The sequence below is a fragment of the Acanthochromis polyacanthus genome, chromosome 12 (assembly GCF_021347895.1).
Source record: "Acanthochromis polyacanthus isolate Apoly-LR-REF ecotype Palm Island chromosome 12, KAUST_Apoly_ChrSc, whole genome shotgun sequence".
Lineage (NCBI taxonomy): Eukaryota > Metazoa > Chordata > Actinopteri > Pomacentridae > Acanthochromis > Acanthochromis polyacanthus.
The window spans coordinates 36191101-36218954 of NC_067124.1; the positions used below are offsets into that span (position 1 = coordinate 36191101).

The 27854-nt window shown below is 39.6% G+C and overlaps 2 protein-coding genes across 2 annotated transcripts; both read right to left on the reverse strand.

Annotated features, from left to right (window-relative positions):
* Positions 1-3471: 3471 nt before the first annotated feature.
* rad54b (RAD54 homolog B) lies at positions 3472-27609 on the reverse strand. Its single transcript, XM_051957194.1, has 16 exons — positions 27497-27609; positions 25827-25995; positions 25510-25699; positions 17506-17700; positions 15487-15786; positions 14636-14798; positions 13070-13295; positions 10955-11041; positions 10727-10847; positions 10513-10652; positions 9536-9826; positions 8198-8361; positions 7860-8121; positions 6991-7057; positions 6714-6911; positions 3472-4814 (listed from the first exon to the last, which is right to left on the reverse strand). Exons 2-16 carry the CDS (start codon positions 25971-25973, stop codon positions 4588-4590), a joined length of 2778 nt encoding a protein of 925 aa, XP_051813154.1. The 5' UTR covers positions 25974-25995; positions 27497-27609; the 3' UTR covers positions 3472-4587.
* Positions 18027-22920, reverse strand: LOC127536531 (fibrinogen silencer-binding protein). Its single transcript, XM_051957195.1, has 2 exons — positions 21745-22920; positions 18027-19669 (listed from the first exon to the last, which is right to left on the reverse strand). Exons 1-2 carry the CDS (start codon positions 22149-22151, stop codon positions 19114-19116), a joined length of 963 nt encoding a protein of 320 aa, XP_051813155.1. The 5' UTR covers positions 22152-22920; the 3' UTR covers positions 18027-19113.
* Positions 27610-27854: the final 245 nt, after the last annotated feature.

The following is a 27854-nucleotide window of genomic DNA, read 5'->3' on the forward strand; positions in this document are numbered from 1 at the left end:
TCCAAAATATGCCAAACATTTTTAACACACGTCTTTAGTTTTGTCTGAAACTGAGCTGCAACAGATAATGAGAGAAAATGAACAAAAAACCCACATACTTTGATAATCGATTCATTGTTTTGAGTACTTCTTTTAACGAGAAAAGGTCTAAATTCTGTGACTGCAGCTTCCTTAATGTTAATATTTTCTTGGTTTCTTTCCTCCTCTATGACAGTAAACTGAATATATGTGGGTTGTGGACAAAACAAGACCATCATTTGGACAGTCGATTATTCAGTTATTTTAGTCATTTCATTTTAAAAATGTCCAAAATCTGTGATTGCAGCTTTTTAAACACAAATATTTATATGTTTCTTTTTATTTCTAAGACAGTAAACTGAATATCTTTGGGTAGGGGACAAACCAACATATACCTTTTTCATAATTTTCTGACATTTTACTAATTTGAATACCTTTTTAGGGAAAAAAAAGTCTAAATTCTGTGATTTCAGCTTCTTAAATGCAAGTAACTGCTGGTTTCTTTCCTCTTGTATGACAGTAAATTGAATATATGTGGGTTGTGGATAAAACAAGACATTTGAGGATTGTCACTGAAACCCTATTAAGCAATTCTGTAATAAAAATTTGCAACTATAGTCACTTTTTTTTGTCAACTTCATATATTTCAGCACCTCAATCTAAGGGAAACAACATATTTTCCTACAAAACTGTTGAAAAAAATGTCTAAAATAGCTTACAGCTTTTTAAATGTAAATATTTTCTGGTTTCTTTTTTACTTCTATGTAAGGTTTCAGATGTTGGGAACCTCACAAGCCGGATGGAAATGCCGAGGGGTGGAGTGTGATGGTAAAAAGAGCCACAGCAGACAGGAGTTTTTTTTTCCAGAGCTCTGATATTTTTTCTGGGTTTTTAATTAATCAAAAAACTTACAATAAAAGATTCTGAAGAGGCAACAAACGGTACATGAAGAACATGTGGCAGCATTCCTGTTCAGCAGAGCACACGGCCTGACCCCTCTCACACGCACACTCCTCACACCTGCCACCTAATCATTCCAGATCATACCATTATCACTATCTCCTCACACCAAACTCATCTCCCCCACCAGATTTACCTGGCTAATACACTCAAGACTACACACAACATACACAGAACTATACAGGAAAATGAAACCCATAATAACCCAAAGAATTAAATAAACAAAAATCTGAACAAAATCAAACACTCTAACAACTCCCCCCCTCTCTATCTCGACTGCCTGGTATGATCTAATCACTGATCAAATCCAGGTGCGCCACCCCTGGGTGCATCTCCAAGTGTGCACTTCATGAACACGCCCCCTGGAAACAGAACTCAGAGGGAGAAGTTAGAGGGATATCAAATAAACATAACAAAACCAAAATAACTTCCTGTATCAGTCTGTCAGTTCATGCAGCTTTACAGTAGTGAGGAGGATGCTTCATCAGCTCCCTCACATTCTAAGACAGTAAACTGAATATCTTTGAGTAGTGGACACATCAAGATATACATTTTTCACAATTTTCTGACATTTTACAGACTGAACAGCTAAAGGATTGATGCAGAAAATGTAGTTAACAATGGGAATAATCATTTGTTGCAGCCTAAATGAGCTCTTTTAATGATCGCTGTGGCATCTTAGTTTAGTTTTCCTTTCCAGACTTCTAGAGGACCTACATCGGAGGAACATATAAGGTTCATACAAGGCTTTGGCCTTTGAATCATGGCGTAGGAAGTACACTAAATGTTTAAATTCACACTGCGGCCGCAGAGAAGCAGCAGGTGTCTGCATCACCACGCAGCCTCCAACACTCAGCTGTCATTTGCATAAAGGAAAAGTTTAACATCCCAGAGACCCAATTATTACACAACGACGTTGCTTAACAATCACGCACAGTGGCGATCATCCCCTAAATAATAATTACGCTGTTTTTATTGTGAAGAGCTCCGTCAAATCTGACAGAGCCGAACACGTATGTGAATCTGGGCCGCACGCGCACGAACACACGCAGAGAAAACACGCAACTGCATGCTGTAACTCCCACGCAGCAGCTTTGTGTCGGAGAGCATGAACAGACGAGCGTTATTTAAAATAATAGTCTGAACAGATCGCAGTATGGCCCACGTCTGAAAGCCAGCAGATCCGCTGAAGTGTCAGGACGTTACATAACTGTGGCATTAAAGCGCAGCAGTTCGGCCTAAACACACCCGTCCTTCGCCTGCCTTCTTCTCCTATCGAGGGACTCGTCTTCGCACCGTAAACTAATTCTTCTGAATGGCCAGCTGTGTACACATTCTCTCTATATACCACCTGGCAAAATGAAAATTCTTCCACTGAGAGAGTAAATATTACTCTAGAGAGACGCTCTCCTGCACGGCCTTATCTAAAGTATGTGGATATAAAACAGAGCTGTCACACAATCACCAGTAAATCTAAAACTACAGAACTCTACCTGGACTTTTAAACCTTTTTTTTGGTAATTTTTGTGACCACATACTTCATATTAACAGTATTCTATATTTTTTGTATTATTATGACATGCAGCTTTGTGCAGTTCAGAAAATATAAATATGTTTGCAATTATGTTCATATTTTTTCACATTTCAACTCATCCATATTCAGAGACTACTTGATCTAATTGTCCAATATTGCAAATTCTGAATCAATGACATGGTGAGAAATAATAGTGAAAATGTCAGGATTTTATCTTTAATAGTTCCTGAAATATTGTCATCTAAACAACCTGATATTTTAATGTGCCAAAAAATGTGTTGAAAGTAGCAATTTAAAAAAAAAAAATCACCTCAGAAAGCACTTTATAGATCACGAAACATCCATATTTCATGCTTTAAAACTTTCAGGCAAATCAGAGAAGGTCGAGCAGAAATCATTCTAAAAATGTGATGATTTGAGATTAAATGGCCAATTAGTTTTTAGATAGATAAAACCTTTATTGATCCCAGAGCAGGGAAATTTACAGTGCAACAGCAGCAATATTCATGCAATACTTCAGTAAACTCTCCTCCATCTGAGGCAACAATTCAACAAGTTTTTTAACTTAATCTACTTATAATTTAATGTGTTCAGGACAAATTATGAGGAGCAGAAAATTAGCTTTGCTATGAAAGTTCAGCGAGATCAGATGATTGCGAGTCAGGTTCACTGACATCAGGAGAAGTGACACCAACAGAGCAGCAGTTCACACAAGCATCAGTTCTGAGGATTCTCTCTGATCTTTACGTATTAATTGTACCGTAGTTGGAAGGAGGTCAGATTTAGATTACAGACCAATAGTCTCATCTGCTTAATCACGTCAGAAAAAACAATATCTAACCTCGACCAGAGCAGAGGGTCTTGGTATATCTTCCTCCTACAGCGTCTGCCTGTCTGAAGATAATTTGGGATGACATCAGCAAACAGCTGCAAGGAAGCACCTTAGAAAGGGGGAAGAGTTATTTGTCTTCACAAGTTTAATAACCATAAATGCATTAACTGAATATCAGAACTCAAATGCATAATAGGTAGATACACATTCTAAGTTCCTCTGTTATCTAGTTAAAGAATGAAAACACATACAGACGCAGATGTACAGTTACGGCCTGAATTACTCACATTCATGCTAAATTTCAATTTATAGTGATTTTGATTTGTGATCAGCAAAGTTCTTCTGGGTGGAAATGACATAAAAAAGCGACAAAAAACAACAAGACCTCTTATAAGAGGTGTTAATAATGAACTTGAACTGTCTCTATGTTGTTGGTTTTTTACATTTTTACTAGAAAAACTAAGACATAGGTGTAAACTAGGATCATCTGGGCTGGTATAGAAGCTGCATTCTCTCAAATAAATTGTGACAATTTTAATGTGTGTAAATAATACTGGACATGGCATTTCTAGCAAAAGCGGTAGAAAGAAATTTCAGCTTTTTCTTTTATTATTCTTCACTTTTTTACACAAAAAACACCAAGTTCAAAATCACTCACTCCTTGAAATTGTTCACACTTTCTAATAAAATGCAGATCTGTGGAGGAACTGAAGAGCAAAGAGGAAGGTGGAGATCGACAAAAAGAGGAACAAAATCCCAGTGGAGACCTGCAGAAAACTTCTTAGCAACTATCAGAACTTGTTGAATGATTTGGTAGAAAAAACAACTTTTAAATGTTGCATTTTCAGTAAAAAGGTGGGGAAAAATCACTAGCGTCCTTTCCAACCAGAAGAAATCTATTAGTCAAGTAAAAATCCACTATAAAATATATATTTGGCATGAGGATGAATAATTTGAGTCATTAATAAACGTTCAGCTAATTAAAAGCCTATTTCACGCACATGTCTTTTGAGTTTCATTTATTTCATGAACTTTTACAGCAAAATGCCACGAATAAATAGAGAGAAAACACAGACAAGACAACATAAAGAAGCCCATAAACACCGCAATTTAAAACGGTTGGAAGCTGTATCTGTTGTTGTTGGCAGTCGTGGCCGGTTAGTCATTCGGTGACAAAGCCCAGAGAGCCCCGAAGACAAACATGTGGGAGAAATCTACGAGTGTGAGTCAACCGGCGGAGTGTTTACTGGGCTGCGTGAGAGATGGTGGTCTGGAAGGCGAAGGTGATGTGGTGTCGAGCGTGATCGAGGTACGCGTCCGAGAAGGTGTGTGTGTCACCGGAGAAATGCCGCCACTGCATGAGCTCCGACATGCTGAGGTGCTTCTGTGACGCTCTGCCCCGGTCGCCGTGGTGACGACCGAGCTGGCAGGGCCTATCGGGAGCCGGCTCCTCCTCCTCCTCGACGACGGCTGAAGACGAAAAAGAGCACATGTAAGAAACGGTTGCAACTCGGCCCAGTCACGTAGTTTGACATAGCCGGGGTGTCTTTGTCAAATATCAGGAAGGTGGGTCTCGACTTTCTTTGATAACTCGGACTTTCTGCTTCAAACTCCAAGCCTGACCACGTAAATGGAGGAGTTTAGCGCGACATGTGACTCTTAAATGAGGATTATAAAAATGCATGCTGGTAAAAAGCAGCTTCATGCATACTGTAATGAATTGTATTAAGGTCCGATACTGTCACATAATGCAGGATATTATTATAATTTTTGACCACATCGAAGTGTTTGAATAGTCTCTTTAACCCTCCTGTTGTCTTCATTTACGGGCATCAAAAAATATTGTTTCCTTGTCTGAAAAAAAATCCAAAAATTCAGCAAAAAAATTCCCCAAATTTCTGAAAATTTGCAAAACCTTCAGGAAGAAAATTCCAATAATTTCTTTAAAGTTTCACTTAAAAGTTTTATTAAAAAAAAAAAAAAAATCCCCCAAATTTGGCAAGAAAATTCTTGTAAATATTTTCAGAAAATGAGTAAAAATCTCCCAAAAAATCCTAAAAAATATCTAAAGTGATTACATATATATCAGCAAAACTTTCAATGTTTTCTTTAAGAACATTCACATAAAAATCAACCAAAATCCAGCGAAATTCGCTGGATTTTGGTTGATTTTTTTGTGAATGTTCTTCAAGAAACATAGCTAACATTTCTTTTTTCCACCAAAAAATGTTCAGAGATTTCCCAAATATATTGAAAATGCAGACATCAGAAGTTTCACTGTGAAAATATATATCTTTTTCCCACATTTTCAAACTTTAAACCAGGTCAATTTGATTCGCAGGACAACACGAGAGTTACTAAATACCAATGACATAATGTATTTTCTAATCAGTGTTCTATCAGCTGCAGCTCCAGCAGTGTAAACGGAATTGGCAGCAAATCGGGACTAAACATAAAAACATAATTATGTGATTCCTGCATCGCCAAACTAAATATATGTCGGGTTTCCATGGCAACGTGATGCCTACATTGTGCTATGCTGTAACTGAAAGGCTTCCTTCAGGGGTTTTAGTCATGTGCAGCTCAACAGGTTTGCAGAAAAAAAACACATTTCCTCAGCTGAGAATCTGCATCGTCAAAGAACGCTTTAGTTAAAAGTTTGGATAGACCGACTGTCGAGCAGCGCATTGTTCCAATTATCGATGTCTGTATTTTTTTTTGACAGATTATTGATAATCTCTCTGTCTGTCTGTCGCCACTTCATGGTGTCACAAATGTCTCTCAAGCAGCAAAACAAGAAACAAAAACCAGGAAATTAGCTTCTCTCACAGTGGCTGATGCTATGCTAATGGCTAGCGGCTAAGCCAGAAGGCAGCCACAGATTAACCTCAAACAGAGTCTAGAAAACAATAATTAATAATGCTTTGCAATGTGGGCCTTAGTGGGTAATAAAAGTGATAGAACAGTGATAGATTAAGACAATAGAGAAGAACAGGAGGAGGCAAACTCATCAGCATTATTTATATTGTTATTTATACAGTTATATTCACCATTATTAATAAGAAGTCTAGTTATGGATGACGAAGTTTTCTGCTGCCACATGCAGCTAAAGAATTACATTTAATGTATACTGGTTTCAAATATCAGTCTTTCTTGATTACAAAACCCATATCAGTCAATCTCTAGTTCACAGGAGACGCTTCTTCTGGCCGATTAAAATCTGAAACTCTGAACCTAACTTGCTCCAGATGCAGCATCAGTTACCATGGTGATCTAGCAGGACTAACAGAGCCACTTTCGTGACACTGACAACTCAGCATACCTGCTCACCCTCTAATCAGCCCTCTGGTGCTGTGTTTATAAGCCTACCATTGATTGAACCGTCCATGCTGCAGTCACAGTTCAGCAGGTCGTGGGTCAGCGACGGCGTGTCCGTCAGGCTGAAAAGATCTCGCAGCTCGCTGGTGGAGAAACTCGTGTGCTCCGACCCTTTCCCCAGGTCCACCACAGTCCCAGAAAGCCCCTGTTTGGACACCTGTCTCTGAAATATTCTCTCCTCAATGGTGCCTGAGAGCGACATGGAACCTTAAATCAGCCTGGGTGCGGTGAAACTTCTGGTTCATGATGTGATTTCAGGTGATGTTACCTGCAGTGAGAAGTCGGTAGATGTGCACCGTCTTCTTCTGACCATCTCTCCACACTCGGGCCATGGCCTGCACACCACAGAGGGGGAAAAGTTGCATGGGAGAAAGACATATATACACAGTGCCACCTGGTGGATAGGGATGTACAGTACATGACAGTGCTTTCACATCAGTAGCTGGATTAATTTAAGAAAAAAAAGCTGCTGCAGATTCACAGATGTTTTTTTACAACAAACCAAATGTGAGCACAAAGCCGCTCAGACTAACAGCTGTGGAATCTGTCACTTTGCATCATCAGTGTTTCTGCTCACTGACAGCAAGTACACCCACTGTCGAAAGTTTTGAGACACTTTCTCATTCAAATAAATTAGAACCGTCTCAAAACTGACAGGGGGTGTATGTGTTCACAGTTTCTAGATTTAACAGCATTTTCACTTCAAGATTCCTGCAAAAAAAAAAAAAAAAAAACGCATATCTACTATTATAAATTTCTGCAGTTGTTGTGTTTTGCTTCTGAGTAAAATGGACTGAACTGAATTTATATCTGAAAATTTAATTTTAATTAGCAGGTAAAAGCTCTGAATGACAAGTACAAAGCCAGAAATGAATGCCATCCAGAGCAGAAAACTGCTGGACATGCCTTTGCCAGTGTTACAACACATGAGAAAAATGTATCTGTTGAATTTTTTATGTAGATGCGATGCTCTACACCGTAGAATGACTGACTGTTTCCAAATCAGACCATTCAAGTAATCTTGTTATTATGTTTTTATATCACAATACACACCTATCCGGCAAAACATTATGATATTCAGTGAAAAACACTGATTATCTCTTCTTCTTCACTTTGAACTGCGGTTGTGTGCCGTACCTGAATGTCGTTGGCCGGGTTCCAGTCGATGTCGTACAGCACCAGGTGGGAAGCACCGATCAGATTAAGTCCGACGCCGCCTGCTTTAGAGCTCAGCAGAAAGAGGAAGTTCTGAGAATAAGGACTGTTAAAACCGTCGACCAGTCGCTGCCTCTGGTTGGTGGGTGTCTGTCCGTCCAGTCGACAGAAGGTGTATCCTGAGTGGACGCACAGGTTCTGGAGCAAGTCGAGTGTCTGAGTGTAGTTCGACACCACGACCACCCTGCAGGGGAAACACAGTGAAAATCAGTACATGCAGACAAATATACAGCTGTACAAACACCTGCCTGCACACACACCTGTCTGAAGGGCTGAGCTGTCTGATGGCGGCCAGCAGATCCGACAGAACCAGCAGTTTTCCAGAGTCAGCAGCGTCGAATCCTCCTGAAGAATAGGATTCTGGGAACAGATCTACCAGGCCTTCGTACAAGGAACTCTCCACAGATCCACGATCAGTTCTCTCCTGCAAACGAAAACAAAAAAGGTACAGCACTCAGTTACAATTAAGGCCAAGATTACTCATACTTATGCCAAAATGTGGTGTAAAGTCAATTTTTATTTGACAAATAGGTTTCTTCTGGCTGGAAATGACAAGAGACAAAAGGCAGTAAGTCATTGTGTTGGAGATGATTTTTTTTTAGTTTTATGAGCAATTTTTTTTGTATAAACTATTTATATTCTTTCTCAGTAATCAGTGTCAAAGCATTTATTTTCCTCTACGTGAGTCCAGCTGTTCTAGTGTCTAAATCTTTCCATATGCTTTCTGCTCTTCAGTTCACGCCACAGAATCGCATTTTCTCACAAATTTGTGACAATTTCAGAGATTATGAATAATTTCAGACATGGCATTTTCAGTAAAACACAACAAAAACAACGCAGAAATTGTTAAAATTCATCACAAACATCTTTCACACACTGTGTCACTGCTTTGTCACTTGTTTGTCTAATTTCCAGACAGAAGAAATCTGCTGGTCAAATACAGATTTAAAAAATTTGGCACGTGTATGAATAAAGTAGGGCTCCACTGTAAGTTCTATGCCATTCTCCTTTCTATTAGAACGCTCTAGAACATGGTAGAAAAGAACATTTCTTCAAAAAAAAGACAAGAATTTCAAGGGATATGAATCACTTTGGACATGGCAGGTAATAAAATACTAAAAAATATATATCATTAGCATCACTACCACAATGTCCAGCTGTTTCTTGTCATTTGCTTATGTCATTTCCAGTCACAATAAACCGATTGGTCACATTAAAATTCACAATAAATCAAAATTAAGCATGAGGATGAAAAACATGGGGCAGCAAGAAAGTTTGGGGTAATAAGTAAATTATCTGAATGTTCATGTCCAATTAAATAAAACCTGTTTCATGCACATTTATTCTTATTACTTCATATATTTCATGAAATTTTACAACAAATCGCTTTGGATGAATGAAGAAAAACAGAAACGGTGTGATCCAAAAATACTGGAAAGCGTATTCATTCAAATTTGGCACGAGAATAATTATCAACACAGTTCAACTCATGATTAAATAACTGTAGAGGTTGGATTGAAATGATTGACTATAATACGGGCTTATCAACTATGCTCATTACATGAATAGATCACTGATGATTTACAGAAGAACGTAACCTTGACAGTGCCGTGCAGCAGACCGGGGTGGTTGCAGAGCTTCTTCAGTGCAGTGATGCAGGCCAGGTGAGTGTGCGTCTGAACGGATTCCTGCAGACAGGCCCTGAACACTCGGTGGCTCAGCAGCTGATGGTAAAGCTCTCGCTGCAGAGGCGACGGCTCGCAGAACAGCGTCCAGTCGAGACGAGGAGGCAGGTAGCGGTTGATGATCTCCTGCGTCCGCCTCAGGATGAACATGCTGGTCAGACGGGAGAGTTCGGCTGCTCGCTCTTCACCCAGAGCTCTGTCCTCCTGATGGCCGACACAGACATGAGATGAGATTTAGTTGTGAATACGCAGGATCTTAAAACTGCAGATTTTTACGACAATTCCTGCTCCACCATCCCTGATGTGCAGGATTTTTTTAGAGCATAAAATATGGGAACTCATTCGAATATTTGTGAAATTTTTAGATAAAGTTTTTTGGAGAAATTTCCCTTTGATCTACTTTGAGGGCATTTTTTGCGCATTGAAATTTGAGGATATTTAAACAACAATATCTCTGAAACGATTAAAGGTTAAAGCCTGACATTTTTACAATTATTTCTCATGGTATTGATTCAGAATCTCTAATGCTGGACGAGCAGATCTACTAGCCTCTGAGAAAGTTAAAGTGTGAGTACATGTATATTTATAGTAGCTGCTGAAGATTCCACCTTAAAGTGTCTCTTCCAACACCGTATAAATACAGGAAGTATAATAGGTTACACCGTTTCTCCAGTCTATAAAATTGGGTATAAAAATAAAAATGCACCCATATTTATACTATTTACCCGAGTTCCAATGTGTAAAAAAACATGCTGAATGTGTGACAATGAAGGAGGGTAAAGAAATACCATTTTTAACATTTTAAGCAAATCAGAGACTGTCCAGCAAAAGAGCCAGGACGATTTAAGATGGAAAAAGAAAGCAAGAAGATAAGAAAGGGACAGCATCACCTCTGAGCAGGATGGCTGTCGGGAGCGCAGAATCGGTTCCTCGTACACTTTCCTATAACCGGTGGACGACCCAAGAATCCCCGGATTAACAAACTCTATAATTGCGTAGAATTCCTGCAGGTCGTTCTGCACCGGCGTGCCTTCAAATCAGAGACAATTTGTTACAAAAACACTACAAGAGGTCTGAGACTCCTCACAGATTTCAAACATGCACCTGTGAGTATGACTCTGCGGGTACAGCTGAGGCTGCTGAGCGCTGACGACGTTTTAATGCTGCTGTTCTTCAACCTGTGACCTTCATCGCAAATTATAAGACCAAACTCCACTGTCTGCACCTGAAGACAAAAGAAAAATGCAAAATAAAAGCATAAGGATTACTTTTAAGGCGATTAATGTGAAATATAAATGATACAAATGACTGTGAGATAGAAGGTGGACACACCTGCTCGAGGCAGCGCAGCAGCATTTCATAGCTGATGACGAGAACGCTGTGTAGAGGAGACACGACGAACTGCTCGATCCTGTGGTCCTAAATAGATTTCATCAGAGAATATATGCATATTAACTCTGTAAACTACAAAACCTACAAAGAGTTTTAAAAGGCATGTTGGTTTTTGCTATTTTTAATGACAAAACGACACCATTTATCAGCCAGAACATGCTTGAATAAATCAAAAGACATTTTTCGTTCTAATTAAATCAAGAAGAGGCTAAGAGCACAGTGGAAAAGACAAAATAAGAGCACAGTGGAAAAGACAAAATAATACCTCTAACAGAATTTTTTTAAAAGAACAGAAGCACAACAAAGAATCAGAGTTGAAATTTAACAAATTGAAGGTTTAAGATAATGTTTCCTTAAAAAAATACAAAAACATAAAGGCCTAAAACATTTTTTTTTGCAATCATAGAAATAATTTTTTTGACCTTTTTTTAGCTTTCAGATGGGTATTTTATCAAATCACTTTATACGACATATCTTTTTTTCAAAAATTCACCACAAATAAGCCAGATTCTGTTAAAAATTTAAAATTCTACACTCTGTGGCACAACCGAGAAGCCATGACTGACACAACTGCGACCCACAGTTAAGTGGCAAGAATTCTGTGAATATTTGGCTTAAATGCAAGCTGTGATTACATAGAGCAAAAAAAAAGGAAAATAAAGAGTATTGCATCAATAAATAAATGTAGCATGGCTCAAAAACAGTAAAGAGAGGAGTAAGTTGTTCTCAGATACATTCAGCATAGTTGTGCAGAGTAGAGCGATAGGTAAAGGTGAAAACGTAAGCAGTGGAATATTTATAGGAAGTCAAAACCTTTTTTCCAGTATCGGTAACACCTCAGGTTGCTTAGGAAAATGTTGTAAATGCCGATTCCTGTTCAATTTTTGTAAATTAAATAATCCTAGAAACTCAACTTGATAGATTTTTAGCATCATATCTGTGTCATACTGCACAGAAGACATTTCTGAGCTCTCTGTACTTCTAAAATGTAACCGGAGCAAAGAAAACACCCAGAAACTGTTCACAGGTTAATGACCTAATGCACGCTTGAATAAAGCAAATGACATTTTGAGTTCAAATTAAACCAAGAAAAGCCAAAGATCACAGAGGAAAAGACAAAACATAACCTCAAACAAAAACTAAAAATATTAATAAAAACACACGGAGAAGATGAGCTGCAATTTAAGAAATTACAGGTTTAAGAAAATACATTTCTGTTAAAAATATGAAAGGCTTAAAAACACTTCACACTCCACAGGGAGCTTATAATACAGTGTCAGGTACAGAGCAACACTTGTGTGTCAGTATTTTTCTCAGAATCATTCATTATTGTTATTTTTTGTCTATAGTTCATGGCAGTTAAAGGCATTAGAGGAGATTTATTTTCCTACGACTTTGAACGTAGCATGCGCATGCGCACATACAACCTCTCCCTCACCCCCCTCTAACCTCCCCCCTCTTAACATTTACAAAGAAACGCCCCCCTCCAGAAACTTGCGTAGCACTCGTGAAGTTGTCTTTTACGGCTGGATCTTTATCTGCCATTATGTAAAAAAAGATGAGCAAAACAAGTCTCCAGCTAACTACGAAGCTATACCAAAGCAACACATACACAAAACACGTAAGTCCAAGGCGTACGTAATCTACGTAACTAGGCCTGAGCCGGAAGATTTTTGATTGACAGGAAAGGGAGCAAACCAAACGCCTCGGTCCGAGCGCTTTGATTGGCTGATGTTTTTCAGGTCCTGCCATGTCCACAGTTATTTTTTTTATTTTTTTAGAAACCATACATACAAGTCCACTAAAGGTCAGTATATTCATTTTATGTGAATCAGACAAATTAAACAAAAAAAAACATCCTCCATAATGCCTTTAATTGTTTGTGTGTTATTCACTGGCTTCTAGTGATGTAAATGCACCTATATGTAAAGAAATGTATTTTTAAAAATGCCTCACTGCACAATAAACTGAACCAGAAATCTTTCTTCACTCTGCCATCATGTTGTTTGACCTCTTAGTGGAATCGAACACCAGAATTCCCCACTACTTCCTCACCTGATCCACAGTGAAAACGCTGATCCTCTCCCTGCCCAGCCACTTGTTAAACTCTGCTTTCCAGTTCTGGACGAGGCTGCCGGGCGTCACCACGAGGACACGCTTCGCCACCGGCCTCCCACCGTAAGGTCCCTGCTTCAGCAGCGTCCAGGACAACGCAACGCTCTGCAGCGTCTTCCCCAAACCCATTTCATCAGCCAGGATGGCGCCGCACCGACCCACAGCTCTGAAACACATCAGAATGATCCAGATAAAGGCTGAAATTACTTCAACAACACGTTACTTCAGAAGTTCTTTACACTGTTTTTGATAATTATAGCTTAAAATGTCATCCACAGTGAATATTTACTTGACCAATAGGCATATTTTGAATGGAAATCATTATTATTTTATTATTAACCTTTATTTAAGCAGAGGAGATCCCAGTGAGATTAAGAACTTCTTTTTCAAGGGAGTTCTGGTCAAGATAAGCAGCAGCAAATACAAAACAGTCACAGATTTACACAATTAAAACGCTAGCAGAAAAAACACAAATAAAAAGATTTAGTTTACAAGCCAATTATGAAAATCAAGTGCATGCTGTGGAGTCGAATCAATTCAATTTTATTTATATAGCCCCAATTACAATTCAAATTGCCTCAAGACGCGTTACAGAACCCATGTGCCTGAGCCCTCAGAGCCAGCCCTAAGGCGAAAAAACTCAATTATTATTTTTTTTTTAAATATTTAAATACAGGTCATGACTTGCATAACATGCTTTTATGGAAAACACATTACTCCTAAAAACTTGACATAACAAAATGGGACAATTTTCTTGCCAAATTTGGGGGATTTTGCTTTTAAATAAAACTTTTAACGGAAACCTTTAAGGAATCATTGTAATTTTCTTCCTGACGGTTTTGCACATTTTCAGAAATTTGGGGAAATTTCTCTGATTTTTTTGGATTTTTTCAGACAAGGAAACAATATTTTTTGAAGACAACAGGAGAGTTAAAACATCTCAGATTAGGAGGTTACATGAAAGCGAAAATCTATTTTTGAGTGAAAAATTGCTTGTCTTTTTTAGCATATCTGGCTTATTTGAAGACACCTACGCTTGACAATCCTGGTAAAATACAGCTTAAAATAAGTTTTCCCAGCTAATTCTGAGATCTCAATATTCTAAATACCATATCTTATTTCAAGAAGTCATACCAAGACATTTTCACTGGTTCTATTGGCAGATTTTTTTTCCACTTATTTCAAAGTAAAAGTTCCTTCAAATAAGCTTTTATCTTGTTTTGAGAGGGGCATTTTTTTCCAGTGCAAAGAAAAGCTTTTTTACCCAATGCAGTGATCTTGTGAACACCGAGTGTAAAGATGAGGATTTTTTTTGTGCAGTAGTTCAAGTATTTCCTCACATATGAAAGCATACAATGAAGGACGGCCCCAAATTACATACTCCAGTGAAGAAAAAAAAATCTGTTAGACAAGGTACTGATGAATTTGAACCATTTCTACATTTTTTTTTAACATTTAATTCATAATTTTAGGCCTAACTATAAGTTACAGGAGCAGCACTCTCACCTCATGCCCATGACACACTCGTAGAGGAAGAGCAGACCGTCTCTCTGATGAGGTCGCAGCTGAGCGGTCAGGTGTGGATCCACGACGACATCGACCACAGGAAGCCCCGACTTGTTATTAGACCACTGGTGGTTGGACGAGGGGCGAGGCATCACCAGTGCACCTACAACAACATGACAAAAAAAAGGCCGTTTTACGCAGCTGGATGAAGAAACGCTTTATTGAATTGCTGCATCTTTGAGCAAGTAGCCCCAGCTGGAATCTGCAGAATACTGTGAAGTTACATGTTGAACGTTGAACCGTGATTTGATCGATTCAACATTCTAATTTGAGTGGGTTTAAATGTCTTTTGGGGAATTAAACAACACAAGTTCAGGGAGTAAAAAGAGTCCAGGATGTTCAGTTTGGGAGATAATTGCGAACATTTTTGTTTAACTTTCTGAAGACACTTAAAAACTTTAATTTATCTGAGGTTTTAAATGCAGTACTTGTTTAGCTTAACCACATATGTTTTGTTCTCCATGCTGCCACTGATTGCAACGCTCACAGCTAACATCCAATCAGTGTTTCAACCCACCAAATTCAACAGTTAAACGAATCAAATAACAACAAGTCTGATAAAAACTCGGCATTTAACTTCACCCCATTCTAGAGGCTGCAGCAAGGTATTCTTAAGGATGAATAACTAAAAAAGAACATCTCATAATGCAGTTTCTGTTAGGTATATTACATAAGGGAACACTTCAGAATATCAATATATACACATGCAGAACTACAGATGGGAATCCGTGCATCCAGAAAAAACGTCTTTCTACTGCTCCAATAAGTAAAATAGTGTCTACTTTACACACCTGGAGCTAGTGGGTCGTGTCGAGGTCTGCAGGTTTGTTCCTCCTCCGGTTTTGCCCCTAGATGTTCGGCCCTGCCGACCATCGTAGGGGGACAGAAGGGTTTGGATGCAAAGCGACGAGCCGGAGGCGGCGCAGAGATCGTGCTCGACTCCACCCGCTCAGTTTGAACCTCCTGGAAGCAACGTCCTTTAGCGAAGTCCTCTGCTGAAATAATCCCCATCACCTCCACCTCCTTCCCACCGATCATCAGAGTCTCTCCTTCAGACAGTGAAGCCAGCTGTGACACCTTGTAGCCGCTACCTGTAACACAAACAACTGTCAGGACATCGCTTACTAGGAGAGATTATCTGGAAATCTATAGTTTACTGCTCTAGAAGTGTTGCTTAATTGAAAAATATTTCATTATATTCTTTATGTACATATATACAGTCATAGGGAGCATAATAACAAACCAATAAAATATATTTCTGCTGTTAAAATTAGTCGTCTACACTCAGTAAACCATTTCTGCCAAAATAAAACCTGCACAAGACAATTAAATTTTAGTGTTCAGTCAGCTTTAACAGATTAATCACAAGTCATTCCCCATTTTACTATTGAGTGCAGTAGAGTTGCTATGATTAAATAATTAGTTGTCATCTGTTAAATTCTTCATCAAGCACTTTGATAATTATTTAACCCTCCTGTTGTCTTCATTTACAGGCATCAAAAAATACTGTTTCCTTGTCTGAAAAAAATATCCAAAAATTTCTGAGAATTTGCAAAACCTTCAAGAAGAAAGTTCCAATAATTCCTTAAAAGTTTCCCTTAACAGTTTTATTTTTTTTAAAAAAATCACTCAAATTTGGCAAGAAATTTCTTGTAAATATTTTCAAAAAATGAGTAAAAATCTTCAAAAAAAATCCTAAAAATATCTAAAGTGATTCCTTATACATCAGTAAAACTTCTAATATTTCCTTTAAGAACATTCACAAAAAAAATCATCCAAAATCCAGCAAATTTCGCTGGATTTTGCATGATTTTTTTGTGAATGTTCCTAAGAAACATTTTTAACATTTCTTTTTTCCACCAAAAAATGTTCAGAGATTTCCCAGAAATGTTGAAAATGTGGACATCAGAAGTTTCACTTTGAAAATGTATTTATTTTTCCATATTTTCAAACTTTAATCCGGGTCAACTTTGACCTGCAGGACAACATGGGGGTTAAGTAACTATGAAGGAAAAAAAGTGAAAATTTTCTGACTTCAACACCTAAAATTGTGAATTACCTTTTCTATGACAATAAACTGAATCTCTTTGGATAAAACAGGACACTTTTCACCATTTTTGGACATTTTATAAACCAGCTAATTTATAATTCGAGAAAATAATTAACAGATTAGTTCATAAAGTAAACAATTGATAGCTGCAGCTTTATAGTGTGATATATTTACTATGAGCCATTTTATTTTATTTGGATGTACACTCCCTGCCAAAAGTTTTGAGACACTTTCTCATTCAAATAAATGAGAAACCGTCTCAAATCTTTTGACAGGGGGTGTAAAACATGTGTGACATTTATGCACCAAAGTGCCCTCAATAACCCCCATAAAGATTAGAAAAATCAATGACATTAATTTCACCTCGATTTTGGCCAAAATGATTTCTACATATCCTTTATAATTAGACATCTAATTGCACTTGTTGAGTATCATGTTTAACTGTACGAAGCCGAAAGTTTAAGAGCTCAAATATGCAGCTGCCAGGTTAGAGATTAAGAGCTGCATTCATAGTGCAATGAGAGAGAAGAAACAAGCATTGTCTTCATAGATCTACACATCTGAGCTACATCCGAGCCATTTTAAGTCAGGAAGGGATTATTTCCATACAGACAAATTAAAATATGTAACTTTCTTAACAAAAGTATTAATTGTTAGGGGTTTAATTTGAGATTTATCCAATTGTCCTATTCCTTAGTTGTGCAAAACTTCACATGCTCCAAGAAAAAAAAAACAATAAATTGAAGTGTTTGTGGCTCACCCTTTCCAATATCCTTCCCCTCCATGTCTTTAAGCGTGACTGTGCGTCCTCTTGTAACGAGAACGGCATCGCCTTCCCAGCGTTTGTGTTTCTTCTTACTGGCTTTACACCAAACCACACTCAAGTATCTCACTCCTTCCTGATTGCAGCTGGAGTGTGGAGGCCGAGGGGTTTGAGGAGACCTGGGAATCACTCCTGTAACACAAAAACAAAGATTACAGCGCAGAAAAACCAACAGTAAGCAGTGAGAAGCAAGTCTGACAGGCCACCAGCAGAGGTCGCTGGCACACCAAGACGGCCCCTCCCGCCTCAGATACATCCACACGCCTGAAAACTACAATTTTCGCCTTGAAAAAACACCACAGACAGAGGATGAAACGGTGAAGCAAGAACGCAACCATGACGTGATTTAGTCGGCACACGATCCTTTGTCATTTTCGTCCGTAACAGGGATTAAGAGGCATCAGAAAAACAGTGATGAAACCATGAAGAGAGGTCGTGTAATAAACACACAGCTGGTATAATATGAACCTTGTTTTTTTTAATAGAAATAAGTGAACATGTGGACAAACTGTGAGAGAAACCAACAGCACAGACAGACCAACGTTACAATACAATCAATGTTACATTAAATAGCAAGAACACCAAAAACCAACAGCGTCTCTCCCTTCTTTTGTTCACTCAACTGGCCATCAAGACACAATTTCACACTTGGACATTGTTGACTGATTCACAGAAGTTGGCTTTATTTAGGATTTTTCTCAGTCGATTAATCTCTTCATTATTTAACTTTCTTGGTTGTAAAATGTCCCAAACCACAAGATGACAAATGTCTTGTTTTGCCCAAAGATATTCCGTTTACTGTCATAGAAGAAGAAAGAAACTGGAAAAAACTCGTATTTCAGAGTCTAAGAAGGAGAGAATTTAGACTTTGTTTTCAGACCAAGTAGTTGACAAAGAATTTAAAAGTGTGACTGATCGCTGCAGTTCAGCATCATTATCATCGTAAGTTAAAACCCGTTAAAAGTGTTTTTTATGCTCCAATCTTAAAATTTCCACTGCCGCGTTCCTTTGTAGTGAACTGGGGTGTTTGGTACTCGTTTAGAACCTGCATACATAAAAATGTATCATAGTTTGGCGAGTTGAAAGCCTGAAAGAAAACACCCAGACATTTTTTTACCCAATGCCAGATTTGGTGGACATTTTCTCTGCAAAGAGCCGACAGTCACGCTGATATGAACCCTGCAGACTCTCACTGTCTCATATATCACATTTTTTTTCCAATAATCTTGGACAATAAAGACCCAAACACTCCCACAAGTACATACTGGTGGCACATTTAGACAGGAAAAGCTTCACAAACAGCCAATACTACAAATACTCCTTTCCAAACGTTCACAGTTATTTTACCCATTTTGGCCTGTCACAGTGTTATCGATGTCTGTGGGAATGATGATGGCAACTTAAAAGTCAGCATTCTCCTGCTTTCTGCGTCTGTACGAGGCACTATGTTTCCAAAATAAGTTCTCAAACTTAAAACCGATGATTGCCGCACTTTAAACTCCTCAGAGCCTCTCCCTTTCTAACAGATGTGCGAGTTTGTACTTGTTATAGAGGAATTGGCAGCCCGTGCCTCAGCCGGGCAGCCTTCAGTTTCTCCACTTTAATCTTGGCTCTCAGGAGTTCTTCCTCCAGATCCTGCTTCCTCTTCAGACCCTCCCTCTTCTCCTCCAGGTACAGCGCCACCTTCCTGTGATTGGCCAGCACCAGCTCGTGCTCCTCCTTGGCCAGCTGCAGCGGGCGGAACCTGTCGGGCTCGTGGTGAGGGTAGATGTCGTTGGGGTAGAGGTCGTGGCGTAAGGGCAGCGGCGACGTGGACAGGGGGATGTTGACGGAGGAGGGAGACGGAGACAGCGAGGCCTCGTAATCGTGGACGCTGCCCAAGTCCTGCTCCCCCTCTCGCTCTGGGCCGCCGTCCAGCCCCGGGCCTGTGTGCGAGGGGAGGATGGGGAGGTCTGGCGGAGGTTTTACATCCTCTTCAGGGTCCAGCTGGACCACCTCATGGGGGATACTTGGGACAGCTGCTGAGTAATCCTGGAGGCCGGCCAGAGAGGAGCTGCTGCCAGGATGCTCGATGGGAGAGTTGTGCTTGCTGTATATTAATCTGCAAATGGAAAAAGAGGGATAAAAATAAGTGAGCCTGGAGCACTTAAACAGCATTTATTGGCTGAATATATCTTGTTTATGTGAAGAGTGTGTTGACCTCTGTTAGTTTTAATGTGGATTAACCCATTGCACCACAAAACCTGCAGGCAGGTTATCTTCCCCCCCCCAAAATCATCACCAAAATTACACTATTTATCATAGAAGAATGCTAAATGTTGAACTAATCATATCCGGCATAGAGTTTTGTTCGGAATATTACCCTAATCTAAGGTTTCAATCATTATATTTCATCAAATTCCCTTTATTTTACATGTCCAAGTAAATAAATAAACACCTGTCCTAACCAGATTCTGTAAAAAATAAAATAAAATTCTGCATTTTGCTGCACAACCAAGAAGCCATGACTGGCTCATCTGTGACCAACAGTCATGTGACAAAAATTCAGAGAAAATTCAGATGAACTGGGCGTAAATTGTAAAATACCTACACTTTAACATCAGTGGATAGTTGGAAGCATTTTGTAAATGTTTACTCCAGCTTTTTCAATTCTTATAAAAAAGAAATAATGAAAGAAATCCAACTTCTATCATTTTTATGGCATTAAAACTGTGTAACACTCTACCAAAACACCTTTCTTAGTTCCCTTCCCTTCTTCGCGGTTGTTTCCGTAGAGCTGCAGGATTTTATATTCCAGTGAAAAATTACTAAAAATACAACCGGATTCCCAGAAACTGCTTGGAGTTCAAAGGGTTGAATAAATCAGTTAAAGGATTAGGTGATTGATCAGAGCAGACTGAGAGGAAATTAAAAGATTTGCCAACAAATCTTGCCGGTTTTAGGCTAACAGGTGACAAGATTTCGCTGCTTTTCTTTTGTTTGTGTTCCTGTTGCTTTGGCAGACATAGTGTAACTCAAAATAGGTGCTTTTCACTCTAAATGATTCAACGGTTTGCTGTCTTCTGTGTACTCTCTGAATTAATTTGCATTTTTCAAGACAGAAAAAGTAAAAAGAGTTTTGATTGCAGCTTTATAGATGTGAATATGCAAGTTAATGGTGTTTTTTTCTGTCTAGATTTGTCACCAAAAGGAACTAAGTAGTATTAATGCCGTTTGTTATCCAGGATTGCTGGAAAAAATACGATAAACAGGAGTGTTGGGAGTAAATGTTCTGTTTATTCTTTGTAAAGAAAAAGTCCTCTGAAGCGGGCGTCTGTAGAAATCAGATGTGAGCAAATTGAGCACGGATTTTCTTTCAGATTCTTAAGTAATCAAACTAGGTGTTTAAGGGTGTTTTTAGTTATTTTGTGGGCTTTTAAAGAAAAAGAAACACCCAAATTTATGACAAAAGAGAATGTCAGTGGACATTTTCACACATACAAAGAGAGGTGAATAAGCTAAACTTTCAAATGTCATAACTTTAGACGAAAACGCAGAGATGCAACAGCTATTGAATATTAGATGCATTTTTTAAAGAAAATTTAAGTCTTTTTTGTGATTCTAGCCTCTTAAATGTGAATATTTTCTGGTTTCTTTCTTCTTCTATGACAGTAAACTGAATATACCTGGGTTGTAGAGAAAATAAGACATTTGTCCTCTCAGGCTTTAGGAGACAACATTTTTTAAACATGTTTCATTATATTATACATTAAACAACTAATTGAGAATGAAAATAATCATTAGTTGCAGCTCTAAAATTTGGATATTCTGTCCCAGACTTATTGTTCTTGCTGGGAACTCAAGTTGAACGTGAGTTTTGATCGCATTTTTCATAATCACTCACTCTTATCAATATCTAAAGAGTGCGGGAGAATTTTGGATGCACTTGAACCACAGAACAAACCACTAATGAGTAAATACAGGCAGTAAGTTCAGTGTTTTCCCGCTGAGCCTGACGGTGCACAGTGAGGCTGTAATCTGATTGGGGATCTGAGAGCAGCAGCTCCTCCTCCTCCTCCTCCTCCTCCTCTCAGGGCTGAATCATCATAACACTCTGTTTGGAGAGGAGGATGTGAACCCTCCTGGCTGTTGTGTTGTTGTGTGTTACAGTGTGTGTCTGTGTGGGTCACACTGTACCTGCGCAGCGCCTGGTCCTTCTCGTGAATGGGCACGTGGTGGAACAGGTGAGGGATCATCTCCATGATTCTCCTGGTTGGCTCAGAGATGCTGGCCCTGTACTCCGGCTGGGCGTGTCTCCGCTGCATCACTTCCTGCTTGGCCGACTCCTTCAGCCTCTTGTAGAGGGTCCGGAGGCCCTGGGCGGTGCGGTGGGGCCGGTCCCCTCCCAGGGCGTTGTACTGCTCTGCCACGGTGTCCCAGCACTTGTTCTTGTCCACGATGACGGCGTGCTTGTTGGTGTGCTCCTCCAGGATGCGGATGTGAGGACGGACCAGCTTCAACAGGTCCAGCTTCTCAGACAGCGTGAAGTTGGAGGAGCGAGCTTTGCCCACCATACTGGACAGAAACACTGAGCTGGACGCCATCTTACAGCACAGTGGGCCCACGTAGACCAAGCCGGGCCTGTGGTTCAGAGACCACACTCAGAGCTGTGGATCCTCACCTGTCTGCCTCTGCTGTCTGCTGTCAGCCCACACTAACACTGGTCTAACTCCCAGACATTTCTGCCTGCTCTCTGATTCAAACATAGGCTACGACTAACAAGTGCATGGCTCCACACTGCACTCCTGGGTTCCCTCTCAGCTACGTTGCACAACAAAAACAGGCTGTGCTGCACACAATAAGAATCAGGCTTAACTAGGCCAGCCTCGCTTAGGCCCCCGCCTACCGCGGAGGGCTTTGGATGAATTCCTCCCAGCTTAGGCTGACGTAGCTAAGCCGCTTAAGCCCAGCCCGACCTACTTACAGCTCGGTCTCTCTAAACCCCAAACCGAGCACAGCACGGAGCATAAACAGAGTGTGTGTGTGTGTGTGTGTGTGTGCACAAGGACACACTCAGCTCTGCACAGAACACTGTTCAAACACCACATTTCAGGTTATTAGGGGTCAGGAGTCCTTTTCCCCACAAGTGTGCATAAAAGTGAACCAGCGCTGGCTTAACTAACTGAGTGGGGGAGGGGTTTTGTGGACGCGCTGCGTATGCCCGTAGACCGGCGCTTGCTTCTCTCCACGCAGCTGCAGGAAACCAGACACAAAAAGTCACCACCGTGCACCGCAAACACACGTGTGCGCGGCGCGTGTGCGTGAGTCGTGCACGACGCGGGAAAACGGAGGCACTAGTTGCTCGTACAGGAGGAGCACGGAGGCAGCGGCGGCGGAGGCGGCTCCCTGATCCCGAGCACGGTCCTAATCTGGCCGCTCCGCTCATTTGCATAATGCTGGACCTGCTGCCACTCAGCCTCAGTCCTCCGGTTTAACGGCCAGCGGGTTGTTATTATTAGACACACATGGAGCAGGCGACCGACGGGGAGCTGCTGCGCTCTTATCAGCGACCACTGGTGCAAAAAAAGGCCGTGGAAACGCGCGATGCGAAGCGAATAAGTGGAGCGATTTCACACCGATTTACCGAACATGTGCTGTGGGGCTGCAGGCATGGACGGAGATATCAGAGGAGGAAGCGGGAGATGAATCATACTAAAGATTCTGAGTATTCCGAGTACTGGGAAAAAGAAGCAAAGATGCATAATCTGTGTTTTCTTCAGCATGTCAAATACAGATGTTAAGGCTGCCCAATGTCAATGTTTTGTGTTTTTGTTGTTAAGAAACGACACTAGGAGTGTTTTGTTAACTGTGAGTAAAGAAAATGCCATGCATCTACAAAGAAAGTTCAGAAAATCTTATTAAAAAGCTGATGTAACACTGACAAAGGCATCCAAAATAGTTTTTGTTTGCTTTGGATGGCATTAAATCTTAAGCATAAGTGATTATTTGTGGAAAAAAATCAGCAAATGAGAAATGTGAAGGGAATAAGTGGAGCGATTTCACACCATTTAATCAAAGGTGCTCTGATGCTGCATGCATGGATGGAGATATCAGAGCAGGAAGCAGGAGATGAATCATACTAGGTACATATTCTGAGCATTTGGGGAAAACTAAGCAAATGTGCCACATCTGTTTTCTCCAGCAGGTCAAATACAGATGTTCAGGCTGCACAATATCAGCAAAAAACTGACATTGCAATATTTTGTTATTGTTTTTGTTGCAGAATAATTATATAAATTGGACTGTTAGGAGTGTTCTGTTTGATGTTTGTAAAGAAAATGCCATGCATCTACACAGAAAGTTTAAAAAAAATCATATTAAAAGCTGATGTAACACTGCTAAGGTTTGCTTTGGATCGCATTCACTCTTAAGCATAAGTGATTGTTTGTGGAAATATCAGCAAATGAGAAGTGTGATGGGAATAAGTGGAGCAATTTCACACCGTTTAATCAAACGTGTGCTCTGAGGCTGCAGAAAAGAGATGCATCATGTTAAATAATTTGAGTATTTGTCAGAAAAAAAGCAAAGCTGCAGCATGTCAAATACAGATGTGTGTGATGTTAAGGCTGCATAACATCGGCAAATAAGTGACATTGTAATATTTTGTTACTCTTTTTGTGGAGGAAAAAATGACATATGGGACTCCTAAAAGTGCTCTATTAACTCCTTGTAAAGAAAATCTACACAGAAAGTTCAAAAAATCTCAGAGAGATGATGTAACACTGGCAAAGGCATGCAAAATAGTTTTTTGTTTGCTTTGGATTGCCTTTACTCTTCAGCATAAGTGATTGTTTGTGTAAAGACGCTCAGCAAACGTGCAGTGTGTGAAGCAAGTGATTGCTGAAACTATGATATACGTGAGAGCAGGAGTGTTCATGTATTCTCTTCACTTTCTATATAGATGCATGACAAAGTTGAATAAGCTTTCTGGGACCTGTAAAACATGATGCTACACTGGCAATGGCATCCAAAATAGTCTGGATTGCATTCATGTTTGTAAGCAATTGTCTGTGCAAAAATGCTCAGAAAACATGCAATGTGAAGGGAATAAGTGGAGCGATTTCACACCGTTTTATCAATGTGCTCTGAGGCTGCAGACGGAAACATCAGAGAGGAAGCAGGTGACCTCAATATTTTAAATATTCATCACCCCAAATAAACACAAGAAAGAAGCAAAGATGCCTCCACATTTCTTTTTCTTCAGCACATCAAACACATGTGATATTTAGGCTGCACAATGTGATTGCAGTTTTTAGTTTTTCTGATTGTCAGTTTAAAATTGCAAGTAATTAATAAAATGACCGCTATTGTGCATCGACAAGAGCAATTCTCTCTTTTTGGAGATGCTTATATGGATGCTTGCTGTTTGATGCTGCAGGTATTTAATAAAATCAGAGCAAAGATCCTACAAACAGCCCGAAGCGACAACTTTAACTTACACTTCTGTTCATCTAACATGTTCAGATGTTGTCAAATTTATGGAAATAAGTGATAAAACAATTCAACCAAACCTGCTAATGAACAGAATATGTCATTTGAACCAATAATTCTGATCAACAACTGTTTAGATGGAAAAAAAACTGAAAAATGCTATCAACCAGTGAAAAATATTAACGACTAAACTAATCAGATTTCACTTAAAACTTGGCAAAGCTACTGTCTTTTCAACATACAGGCTGTCCTGTCAATTTACCTTTCACTGAGGACTAATTAGGAGTCTTGTTTCCATTTAGAAGTCAGCCAATTAAGAAGTAGCAGTCATCATGGGAGGAAACAGCAGCTCATAACAACAACAAAATAAGCTGACATCTGTTCTGTGTGCAACAGAAAAATTACAATACAGATCGTATTTTGTAGTTCTAGCACCAGGTACTGTACCAGCCACGCATCTTTGTGTCTCACCTGTTGCTTTGTTGTCTTCTGCAAAATCTCCCGAGCCAGGATTTTCATATTTTGTCTCATTTTCTTTGCTCTCTGTTGCACCGAGAACACGATCCAGAGCCCTGGACATGGCTGGAGCAGTTTGGGCAGCTTTGGGCTGAACTGGACTTGGTGTCGTACTCACAGCTGGTGCTGCTAGACTTCTCTGAACCTGCAGGATGAGAGAAAAAGAAAAGAGAATATATAATGTGAGGAGTTTTGAGAATGCAATGAATTCAGCAAGGCTGATAAAAACTGAGATCACACTGAAGATAAAATGTCGAGAAACAAAATCTGACCTTATCCAGTGCATTGCTTAAACCCAGTTTAGGGGTGAGAGGTTTGGATTCAGCCAGAGGAGAAGTCGTCGATGCTCCAGGAGGCACAAATCTTGGCTTTTTAAGTGCATTACCCAAAAGTTGGCTGGGAGCACCTGAGCGCCGCATTCTGCTTCGTCCTCTTCTAAGTCTGAAAGACAGATAGCAATGGATATCAATAAAAACTGGCAAGTTTTAGGTGCTGCTCAGCATATTATCACATCGGCGAGCCAGAAGTACTCAAAGATAAAGGACATTTTCCACCTCAATTCACCAATTATTCTTTGCAGAGAAAATTTAAAAAGTCTTTCTGGTGGAACTCAGTTTCTTCTGTTATAACACGGTGTTGGTTCTTTAGTGTGGCCTTGGTGCTGCTTAAAATAGCTGTTTATTTTACAACAGCTTTACTAATAAACAACAACGGCACCTATGTTTGACAAACAACTCGTGACAACTTTGGTGAAAGCTGTATGATATATAATTCAGGATGTGCACAACAGTCATAGAAGTAAGACACATTAATTCAAGCACATGTCTGGTAAACAGCTTTTTCTGTTTCCTGATGCAAGAAGAAAACTTGAACGGCTCTAATTTTCCATAAATAATCTAGAAGAGAAGTATATCTGATAGAGCATCATTTGCTCTGATTTAGGAGTTCTTGGATACACTGATTTGATTGATTTAAAAGACACAGAGTTTGTTGACATGCAGGTTCCACGTGTGCACAACAAAAAGAGCAAAAAACAGGAGAGAAACACTGAAAAAGATGATTTGGCCTCAATGAGAAATCAGTTAAAAGGAAATATTTCAGCTACAGAAACTATAATCAAAAGCAGTCAATCCGTAAGCAGGAAGGAAGCTGTAGGGCTACATAATTAAATGAGACTAATCACCAACACAGTATTGCCTTTTAACAGTTGAATTAACATTATCAGCAGTGATATTGATGTTAAAAATCCCCATGTAGATGCAAACACTTGGTTTGGACTTGGGAAAATCTGATGATTTTTTTAAAAGTATAATCACAGATAAACAAAGTATGGCAGTGTCACTTGTTTTCTAATGTTATGCAGCCACAGCTTTGATAAAACTCAGTCACTCTGGCAATGTATCAGACACATATATAAAAAAAATCTTCACAAGTGAGTTTAACAGAGATTTTGCTTTTACATTCCATGTAATTAACTGCACAATAAAACCACAGAGTTTGGGTATCTTGTGGACATTTAGCTTTATACTGACGCATGCAGTTGTGGATTTGCTTCTATTAGGAGATAAAACGTGTACAATAACAAAGTTGAATTAATTCTGGTGATTAAAGACCGGAAATTAAAATCTGGGTGCAACTGGAAGCACAGCGATGGATTTTACGAGAAGCAAAGCAAAACAGCATATTGAATTCCATCTCTTGTCATTTATGGATCCTGTGGACAGTCAACAAACTGAGGATTTTTGAGTATTTTTTTTTCCTAAAAATCGTTGACATGGAGATGCTAGCGCTAGATGACAGCTACAACATTAACCTGCTGCATGACTAGCAGGCTAGCAAGCTAACTAACACGGAAGCGGAAAACAGTCGCTAACTTCATGGACACGGTCTAAACTCGCACTAACACGATACAAAACAACGTGTGACAGAATGTTTTACCCACCAAGTTGAGCTAAAGGGTTGACAAAATCATTCCAGATCGAAAAATGTTACTTAATTCCAGAACAAATCGTCTTCTCCCTTCTTTAACTCGCCATTAGATTCCTTTCTCCCGCTGTAAGGTTGGAAGATTCTGATTGGGTGAACCACTGTAGTAGGTGTGGTTAAAGTGAAAGGGATGCGTTTGATTTGAAGTTGAGCACAATCAACTCGTTTCATCTCACTGTGGAAATAGTTGTATCCGCCCCTATGTTTTGTCAACCGGGCAACCCTGAAATTTGAATCGAGCTCATTTGATAGCTTTCTGATAATTGACCTCGGTAGGGGCTTTTCCTTTAGGAGTTTATGCTCTTTGTATGGAG

What these genes read in the sequence shown, in the direction of transcription:
- LOC127536531 (XM_051957195.1), bottom strand. Translation starts at nt 22,151, where the DNA reads ATGGCGTCCAGCTCAGTGTTTCTGTCCAGTATGGTGGGCAAAGCTCGC. An exon ending in AAGGACCAGGCGCTGCGCAG is followed by an intron (nt 19,670 to 21,744) that starts GTACAGTGTGAC and finishes TTCCATTTGCAG; the next exon opens with ATTAATATACAGCAAGCACA.
- rad54b (XM_051957194.1), bottom strand. Translation starts at nt 25,973, where the DNA reads ATGCGGCGCTCAGGTGCTCCCAGCCAACTTTTGGGTAATGCACTTAAA. An exon ending in AGAAGACAACAAAGCAACAG is followed by an intron (nt 17,701 to 25,509) that starts GTGAGACACAAA and finishes TTTGTGTTACAG; the next exon opens with GAGTGATTCCCAGGTCTCCT. An exon ending in CTACCGACTTCTCACTGCAG is followed by an intron (nt 6,912 to 6,990) that starts GTAACATCACCT and finishes TGTCGCTCTCAG; the next exon opens with GCACCATTGAGGAGAGAATA.